Here is a 10,228-nt window from a genome sequence, read left to right as displayed (position 1 = left end):
GTACCTCCACGCCTGCCTCCCTGCCTACCTGCCTACCTGCCTGCCTACCTGCCTACCTGTCTGATTACCTAGTCACACGCCTACCCACCTACATAGCGACTCACCCACCTATCCAATCGCGTACATACCACTCGCCTGGCTCCCCACCCTTCTAACCACTCACCCACCCATCCACCCGCCCTTCTCGCCCACCAATTCAATCACTTACCTACCCAATCCCCTATTTTAGCCCCCCCCCCCCCCCACTCGTGCCTGGTCGCCGTAGTGGCGGGGCTATTGCGCTGTAGAGAGCAAAGGTTGCTTGTCCAATGCAATGGCAAAGATCCCTCGTACAGCCTTTAACAGACTGTTGGGGCAAGTGCTGTGCGGAGCGAGTAGCAGCGGCCCATGAAGGCCGGCACGGCACACGAGGAGGGTTGATGGCCACCACCACGCCCCGACCGCCTTCGTCTGGCCAGTGTAGATATTTACAGCGCACCGCACCTGGTACTACTCATTTAAGGCTGAGTCGACCTAGGAGAGGCCCAGGGCCGGTTCAGGTAATTGTTAGCGGTGTTGACCGTGAGCGGAAATCGAACTCTGGTAGCCCGGTTCGTAGCACACGACACTAACCGCTGCGCCACCGCTCCCAGCACACGCGCACACACACACAGGTACACACACACAGGTACACACACACCCACACAGGTACACACACCCACACAGGTACACACACACGTACACACACACACAGGTACACACACACACAGGTACACACCCACACACACACACACAGGTACACACACACAGGTACACACACACACACACAGGTACACACACACACGTACAGACACCCACACATGTACACACACACACACACACGTACAGACACCCACACAGGTACACACACCAGCACGCAGGTACCCACACCCACACACGTACACACACCCACACACATGTACACACACCCACACACGTACACACACACACACAGGTACACACACCCACACACACAGGTGCACACACCCACACACACACAGGTACATACACACAGGTACACACACACAGGTACACACACACAGGTACACACACCCACAGGTACACACACCCACACAGGTACACACACCCACACAGGTACACACACACACACGTACACACACACGTATACACACACAGGTACACACACACAGGTGTGTGCAGGTGGGGGTGGGGGGATGGTGGCGGTTTGGGGGGGCGTGGCGTGGCGTGGCGGTTACATCATGGAAACTACACGCTTGTGTGTGTTTGTGTGTGCGCGCGCGCGTGTGTGTGTGCGCGCGTGTGGTGGTGGGGAGCGGTGGTGTAGCAGTTAGCGCTGCGCTCCGAACCCGACGGCTCGAGTTCAATTCCCGCTCACGGCCAACACCGGTGACGATTATCTGAACCGGTCACGGGCCTCCTCTCGGTCGACTCAGCCTCAATTGAGTACCTGGTGCGGTGTGTAAACATCGCCGCTGGGGAGACAAAGGCGGCCGGGCGTGGTGTTGGCCACCCACTCCATTGTGTGCCATGCCGGCCTTCATAGGTGCTCGCTAACAGCAATTTCCCTAACAGTCTGTTCAGGCTATACGGGGGATATTTTTCTTGTTGTTGTGCACATGTGTGCGTGTGTGGGCACTCGCTATGGTGGAAAGATGTTAACTACCTCGCTCGGTATACAGAAGGTCGTGGGTTCGATCCCGACCCTGACGCTTGTTGTCTATTTGGAGTTTGCGCGTCTCTCTCTCAGTGGTCACATGGATTTTTTTCTCCGGCTCCTCCGATTTTCCCCTGCACGTTTAGAAAGAACACCGACGCGTTTAGAGAGTGTGGCTTCTGCTATAAATTTCCACGTGATGAGAAGCCACTTCGTTGAGCTATAAATTTGTGGCCCGGTCGCTTCTGAACATGAGCTATATAGCTCCGTGAGCCTTACCTGGTAAAATAAAAAATAGTTTATTGTGCGTGTGTGCGTGTGTGTGTACGTATTTGGGGAGCGGTGGCACAATGGTTAGCACACTGCGCTACAAATCCGGTGGCACAAGTTCGATTCCTGCTCACGGCCAACACCGGTAAAGACTTCCTGAACCGGTCCTGGGCCTCCCCTAGGTCGACTCAGCCTTAAATGAGTACCTGGTGTGCGGTGTGTAAACATCGCCACTAGGGAGACAAAGGCGGTCGGGCGTGGTGCTGGCCACCCACCCCCTCGTGTACCGTTCCGGCCTTCATAGGTGCTCGCTAACAGCACTTGCCCCTACAGTCTGTTCAGGCTATACGGGGGATCTTTGTCTTTGTATGTGCACGTGTGTGTGTGTGTGTACGTGTGTGTATGTGCACGTGTGTGTGTGTGTACGTGTGTGTATGTACATGTGTGTGTGTGTGCATGCGCGCGTCTCCAATTTCCTTGCCACTGGTTCGGTCCGCGCCGGTTTTACCTCCTCAGCCACAGAGGCATCGCATATCACGGCCTGAGTGGGGGGGTCGTAGGGGGGGAGTTGAACCAAACGCCCCCGCCCTGTCTCTGTGTCCCTGTGTCTCTGTGTCCCTGTGTCTCTGTGGCACCGTGCCTCTGTGTCTCCGTGTCACTGTGTCTCTGTATCTCCGTGGCCCTGTGGCCCTGTGTCTTTGTGGCCCCGTGTCTCTGTGGCCCCGTGTCTTTGTGGCCCCGTGTCTTTGTGTCTCTGTGGCCCTGTGTCTCCATGTCCCTGTGTCTCTGTATCTCCGTGGCCCTGTGGCCCCGTGTCTTTGTGGCCCCGTGTCTCTGTGGCCCTGTGTCTCTGTGGCCCTGTGGCCCTGTGTCTTTGTGGCCCTGTGTCTCCATGGCCCCGTGTCTCTGTATCCCTGTGGCACCGTGTCTCTGTGGCTCCGTGTCTCTGTGGCCCTGTGTCTTTGTGGCCTCGTGTCTCTGTGTCTTTGTGTCTCCATGTCTCTGTGGCCCGTGTCTCTGTGTCTCTGTGGCCCTGTGTCTTTGTGGCCCCGTGTCTCTGTGGCCCTGTGTCTCCATGTCCCCTCTGTCCCGTATCTCCGTGTCTCCATGTCTTTGTGTTCCTGGCACTGCGAGAGATGGCGATGGCTCACGAATGCTTCATCCAGCAGTGGATTGATCCTGACTCGGCCTATCATCCATCGTTCCCTCTGGGGGTCGATAAAACGAGCACCACTTCGTGGAGAAGATTGACAACAACAACAGTGGTTGTCCTTTGAGTCAACTCGCCTCCACCATAGGAATGTGGAATTTCCAGTCGTGCCTGTAACCAGGAGATGGGCTTGCAAGCGGTTGATAGGTTAATGACCACCACGATGTTGTTGCACGTGTTCCGACCGTAGCGGTTAACTCGCTCCATTCTCCCCCCCACTCCGTCCACCCCCCCAGGGCCGCTGCGCTCGCCTCACGGGGCCCGACGATGGCCGCTCGCCCCTCGGCCGCCGAAGTTGCCCGCGGCTAGCGGCCGCGTCACTCGCCCGGCGTCGTTGCGCCACCGACTCCTGCTGCACCTCCTGCTCCTTGTGGCCTCATCAGCAGCAGCAGCAGCCAAGGGGGGAACAGCCAGGGGGGAGCACATAGGGGGAGCAGCAGGACGGAGGAGACGGGAGGAGGAGGGGGGGGAGGAGGAGGAGAGGAGGGGTGGGCGGGGGGGAGCAGGAGGGAGTAGAAGGGAGCAGGAGGGAGTAGGGTGGAAGAGCAGCAGCAGCTGCCAGCCCAGTTAGCCGCAGTTGGCAAATTCATTCCACGTCTACGTCCACCACCGCTGACTGCTGCGACTGGCCGGCGACGTGAGGCTGCGATCGGGAACGGGACGACGAGAGATCTACGGGAGCTCATCGATCGCTGGGGGCAGGCGACACCACGCCTGCCGACATGGCGGACGGGAACAGCACCACCGTGGACTTCCTGCCGAAGGGCGGGGGGGCGGCGCTGGGGCCGCCGGGGGGGGGGCCCTTTGGTTGCTCGCTGCAGGAGCTACGCGACCTCATGGAGGTGCGCGGCACGGAGGCCATCGCCAAGGTGGCGGAGGCCTACGGTGGCGTACACGGCCTGTGCCACAGGCTCGGCACCTCGCCCACCGACGGTGAGCGGGGGGAGGGGGGGAGGGAGGGGCGCGGGCCTTTGCTTACACGGGGGTGGGTGCGTGTGCAGCGTGTTGCGTGTAAAACGTGCGTGCGTGCATCCGGATGCTGCGTGTGCAGACTTGCACATGCGTGCACATGCCGTGCGTGCGCGTACTTGTGTACGTGCTTGTTGCGCGTACAGGTTGCGCGTACACGTGCGCGCGTGTACATGGTGCGCGTGCGTGCGTGCTTGGGCAGGGCTGAGTGGGAGCCAGGCGGACCTGGAGCAGCGGCGTGCGGTGTTCGGAGCGAACCTCATCCCCCCCAAGAAGCCCAAGTCGTTCCTGGCACTCGTGTGGGAGGCGCTGCAAGACGTGACGCTCATCATCCTTGAGGTGGCGGCCCTCGTGTCGCTGGGACTCTCCTTCTACCACCCGCCCGAGGGCAACGACGAGTGTGAGGGGGGGTACACGCGGGGGGGGGGTACACATGGGAGACACGGGGGAGACATGGGGACGCGGGGGAGACACGGGGACATGGGGGAGGATACACGGGGACATGTGGATGCAGGGGAACACGTGGGGACGCTTGCGCTCGGATAGAGATGTGATATCACCTGACCAATAACGCAGTAAGAGTATTCTTTGGTTCTTTCGGTAAAGTCACGACGATAAAAATATAATAAAAAATAAAGTTAATAAAAATAAAAAATAAATAAAAAATAATAAAAACAAAAAAACATTAATGTACTGGACAGTCTATAATGTAGACTTATACTGGTAGGAGCGAAGTGGACCAGACCACCAATAGATTAATGTGTCCGTCCGTCCGTCCGACTGTCCATCCGTCCATCCGTCCGTCCGTCCGTGTATCAACATCGCCCCCTACTGCAAACACTTGGCATGACCCTGTCCGACAAGATAGCCGCCCGCTCCCCCTGCGATCTGTGAATTAAACAAGATGGCCGTCGCTTCCGGCGCATCACGGCAAAACTTTAAACTTCGCTTCAAAATTACTTTACTGAAACGCAGCACGTTTTAAAAAAAAATTACTTTACTGAAACGCAGCACGTTTTTTTAACACAGAGACAAGAAACATTTATTAACACAGAGACGACATACATTTAATTGCCTTATTTGTGCACGAAAAGCACGGCGCGAGGCCTAGTGCGGCAGGCTTCGCGAGGCCTAGTGCGGCAGGCTTATTAACACAGAGATGAAACGCAGCACGTTTATTAAAAAAAAAAATTACTTTACTGAAACGCAGCACGTTTATTTAAAAAAAAATACTTTACTGATACGCAGCACGTTTTTTTTAACACAGAGACAAGAAACATTTATTAACACAGAGACGAGATACATTTAATCACCTTATTTGTGCACGAAAAGCATGGCGCGAGGCCTAGTGCAGCAGGCTTTGCGAGGTCTAGTGCGGCAGGCTTCGCGAGGCCTAGTGCAGAAGGTGGTGGTGGTGGGGTGGTGGTGGTGGGGTGGTGGTGGTGGGGGGTGGTGAGGGGTGGTGTTGAGGGTGGTGTTGGGGGGTCTTTAAATCTCACAGCGTTTCTTGTCAAAACAAACACTTTTAATTAACGTTACACTAGAATACAGTATTTTTTTCTTTAACTCCTCTATACCCGGTCGATATCCCTGTACCGGTACTAAGTATTATTCCTACCAGCCCACCCCGCAGGGTCCTGTTTATTGGTTCTTTCAGTAATAAAAATAAAATAAACAAAACCACGACGTTTCGATCGCAACACAAGTGTGCTGCATGCTGCTGACACACTGGGGCTACGCCCATCCCGAAACCTTTTCAACAGTTTGCCTTTAGAGGCTAACCCCCCTTTTCCTGATGACGACCGCTTGTGTTGCAATCAAAACGTCGTGGTTTTTGTTTTTTATTTAACATTTATTTTATTTTTATTACTGAAAGAACCAATAATAAGTCTACATGAAAACTCACTCAGCTTAATAACCAGGTTAAAGTCTACATTATAGACTGTCAGTACACTCACTCAGCTTAACAACCAGGTTAAAGTCTACATTATAGACTGCCAGTACACTCACTCAGCTTAATAACCAGGTTAAATACTACATTATAGACTGCCAGTACACTCACTCAGGTTAACAACCAAGTTAAAGTCTACATTATAGACTGCCAGTACACTCACTCAGCTTAATAACCAGGTTAAAGTCTACATTATAGACTGTCAGTACACTCACTCAGCCTAATAACCAGGTTAAAGTCTACATTATCGACTGCCAGTACACTCACTCAGCTTGACAACCAGGTTAAAGTCTACATTATCGACTGCCAGTACACTCACTCAGCTTAATAACCAGGCTACAGTCTACATTATAGACTGTCAATACACTCGCTCAGCTTAATAACCAGGCTACAGTCTACATTATCGACTGCCAGTACACTCACTCAGCTTAATAACCAGGCTACAGTCTACATTACAGACTGCCAGTACACTCACTCAGCTTAATAACCAGGCTACAGTCTACATTATCGACTGCCAGTACACTCACTCAGCTTAATAACCAGGCTACAGTCTACATTATAGACTGCCAGTACACTCACTCAGCTTAACAACCAGGTTAAAGTCTACATTATAGACTGCCAGTACACTCACTCAGCTTAACAACCAGGCTACAGTCTACATTATAGACTGCCAGTACACTCACTCAGTTTAATAACCAGGCTACAGTCTGCATTATAGACTGCCAGTACACTCACTCAACTTAATAACCAGGCTACAGTCTACATTATCGACTGCCTGTACACTCACCAGCTTAATAACCAGGCTACAGTCTACATTATAGACTGCCAGTATACTCACTCAGCTTAATAACCAGGCTACAGTCTACATTATCGACTGCCAGTACACTCACCAGCTTAATAACCAGGCTACAGTCTACATTATAGACTGCCAGTATACTCACTCAGCTTAACAACCAGGTTAAAGTCTACATTATATACTGTCAGTACACTCACTCAGCTTAACAACCAGGTTAAAGTCTACATTATAGACTGCCAGTACACTCAGCTTAACAACCAGGTTAAAGTCTACATTATAGACTGCCAGTACACTCACTCAGCTTAACAACCAGGCTACACTCTACATTATAGACTGCCAGTACACTCACTCAGCTTAATAACCAGGCTCCAGTCTACATTATAGACTGCCAGCACACTCACCAGCTTAATAACCAGGCTACAGTCTACATTATAGACTGTCAATACACTCACTCAGCTTAATAACCAGTTTAAAGCCTACATTATAGACTGCCAGTACACTCACTCAGCTTAACAACCAGGCTACAGTCTACATTATAGACTGCCAGTACACTCACTCAGCTTAATAACCAGGTTAAAGTCTACATTATAGACTGCCAGTACACTCACCCAGCTTAATAACCAGGCTACAGTCTACATTATCGACTGCCAGTACACTCACCAGCTTAATAACCAGGCTACAGTCTACATTATAGACTGCCAGTACACTCACTCAGCTTAATTATCAGGTTAAAGTCTACATTATCGACTGCCAGTACACTCACCAGCTTAATAACCAGGCTACAGTCTACATTATAGACTGCCAGTACACTCACTCAGCTTAATAACCAGGATACAGTCTACATTATAGACTGCCAGTACACTCAGCTTAATAACCAGGCTACAGTCTATATTATAGACTGTCAGTACACTCACCCAGCTTAATAACCAGGCTAAAGTCTGCATTATAGACTGTCAGTACACTCACCAGCTTAATAACCAGGCTACAGTCTACATTATTGACTGCCAGTACACTCACCAGCTTAATAACCTCGCTACAGTCTACATTATAGACTGCCAGTACACTCAGCTTAACAACCAGGTTAAAGTCTACATTATAGACTGCCAGTACACTCACTCAGCTTAACAACCAGGCTACACTCTACATTATAGACTGCCAGTACACTCACTCAGCTTAATAACCAGGCTCCAGTCTACATTATAGACTGCCAGCACACTCACCAGCTTAATAACCAGGCTACAGTCTACATTATAGACTGTCAATACACTCACTCAGCTTAATAACCAGTTTAAAGCCTACATTATAGACTGCCAGTACACTCACTCAGCTTAACAACCAGGCTACAGTCTACATTATAGACTGCCAGTACACTCACTCAGCTTAATAACCAGGTTAAAGTCTACATTATAGACTGCCAGTACACTCACCCAGCTTAATAACCAGGCTACAGTCTACATTATCGACTGCCAGTACACTCACCAGCTTAATAACCAGGCTACAGTCTACATTATAGACTGCCAGTACACTCACTCAGCTTAATTATCAGGTTAAAGTCTACATTATCGACTGCCAGTACACTCACCAGCTTAATAACCAGGCTACAGTCTACATTATAGACTGCCAGTACACTCAGCTTAATAACCAGGCTACAGTCTATATTATAGACTGTCAGTACACTCACCCAGCTTAATAACCAGGCTAAAGTCTGCATTATAGACTGTCAGTACACTCACCAGCTTAATAACCAGGCTACAGTCTACATTATTGACTGCCAGTACACTCACCAGCTTAATAACCTCGCTACAGTCTACATTATCGACTGCCAGTACACTCGCCAGCTTAATAACCAGGCTACAGTCTACATTATAGACTGCCAGTACACTCACCAGCTTAATAACCAGGTTAAAGTCTACATTAGTATTTTTCTTGTTTATTCTTTTTATTTGATTTCTATTAACTTATTTTGGTATTATTATTATTATTATTTTTCTATCTACGAGACTTTACCGAAAGAACCAAAGAATATTAATTCCTGCAGTCACGAAAGTTTTAAGTCAAAATGTAACGCAGTAAAAGGTGCAGTAAAGTATCTACCAGGACGGGATGGGACACGGGGCGGGGGGGCAGGTGGGGGGGACACTGACGTCACTGGGACAACGATGGAGACCCGGAGAGATGGGGACGTGGAGACGTGGGGTTGCGGGGACATGAGGACATGGGGAGACATGAGGGGAGACGAAAGCGGAGACGGGAGGGGGGAGGGGATGATGGGAGGGGTGACGGGAGGGGGACAGTGACGAGGGGAGACGTTTGAAGGCGGCGGTGGCTTTGAAGTGGCAGCTGCAGTAAAGGGAGGCGCCGAGTCGTCGGCCGTTAGCGCACGGGGTGAGCTCGGGACTGGTACGGGGCCATGACGGGGGTGGGGACGGCTCTGTTAATAACCGTGGTGGTGTTTGTGTCCGTGTGTTTGTCTGTGTATGTCCTTGTTTCTGTGTGTCCCCTTGTGTCTCGGTGCCTCCCCATGTGCCCCCCCCCATGTCTCCCCCCGGGCGTCCCCCCGTGTGTGTGTCCCCCGTGTGTCCCCCCCCTTCCCCGTATCACCCCGTCCCCGTGCGTGTCCCACTGTCCCCATGTCTCCCCTTTTCTCCCCGTCTCTGTGTCCCCGTGCGCAGCGTGCGGGAATGCGGCGGGCAGCGGCGGCGAGGAGGGCGAGGCGGAGGCCGGCTGGATCGAAGGAGCGGCCATCCTCCTCTCCGTCATCGTCGTGGTGCTTGTCACGGCCTTCAACGACTGGAGCAAGGAGCGACAATTCCGAGGCCTGCAGAACCGCATTGAGCAGGAGCAGAAGTTCACCGTTATCCGCCAGGGCCAGGTCATCCAGATCCCCGTGGCTGACATTGTGGTGGGGGATGTGGCACAGGTCAAGTACGGTGAGAGGGGGCGGGTGTAGGGTTGGGGGGGGTGCGGCGGTCACTTCACCACCGCAGTCACCGCCACCACCACCATCATCATCATTATCAACAACATAATGACCATCATCATCACCACCACCAACATCATTGCTACCATCAGCACCACCATCACTACTACCACCATCACCTTCACCACCACCCTCGCCACCACCATCATCATTGCTACCAACACCATCACCACCAACATAATTTCTACCTTCCATCGTCACCATCGCAACCATCGCAACTATCACAAAAACCACAACCATCACCACTACCATCACCACTACCATCAACCATGACCATCGTCATCACTACTCCTACAACCACCACCACCACGATCTGGACATCTGTGAAAAAGAGCTTAATAGCTCATCGTTTTTCATCCAGCCAAAATAAAGATTATGATATTGATTTTGATCATCGC

General features: G+C 51.9%; 1 protein-coding gene across 3 annotated transcripts in view; it reads left to right on the top strand.

Moving 5' to 3' along the window:
* Positions 1-3,613: 3,613 nt before the first annotated feature.
* The window catches only part of LOC133356662 (plasma membrane calcium-transporting ATPase 2-like), a 49,803-nt gene continuing 43,188 nt past the window's right edge, over positions 3,614-10,228 (top strand). The window contains exons 1-3 of one of the 3 annotated variants that reach the window (XM_061574296.1): positions 3,614-4,067; positions 4,306-4,503; positions 9,523-9,780. In XM_061574296.1, coding sequence (XP_061430280.1) covers positions 3,857-4,067; positions 4,306-4,503; positions 9,523-9,780 — 667 coding nt within the window. In that variant the 5' untranslated portion in view covers positions 3,614-3,856. The remainder of the gene's footprint in view (positions 4,068-4,305; positions 4,504-9,522; positions 9,781-10,228) is intronic. The other 2 variants (XM_061574295.1, XM_061574294.1) reach the window with 2 other exon arrangements.

The sequence above is a fragment of the Lethenteron reissneri genome, chromosome 55, assembly GCF_015708825.2.
Source record: "Lethenteron reissneri isolate LAM-NWPU_2019-01 chromosome 55, ASM1570882v1, whole genome shotgun sequence".
NCBI lineage: Eukaryota > Metazoa > Chordata > Hyperoartia > Petromyzontiformes > Petromyzontidae > Lethenteron > Lethenteron reissneri.
Note: the sequence above shows the minus strand (reverse complement) of the source record. Positions and strands in the feature narration are given on the sequence as shown.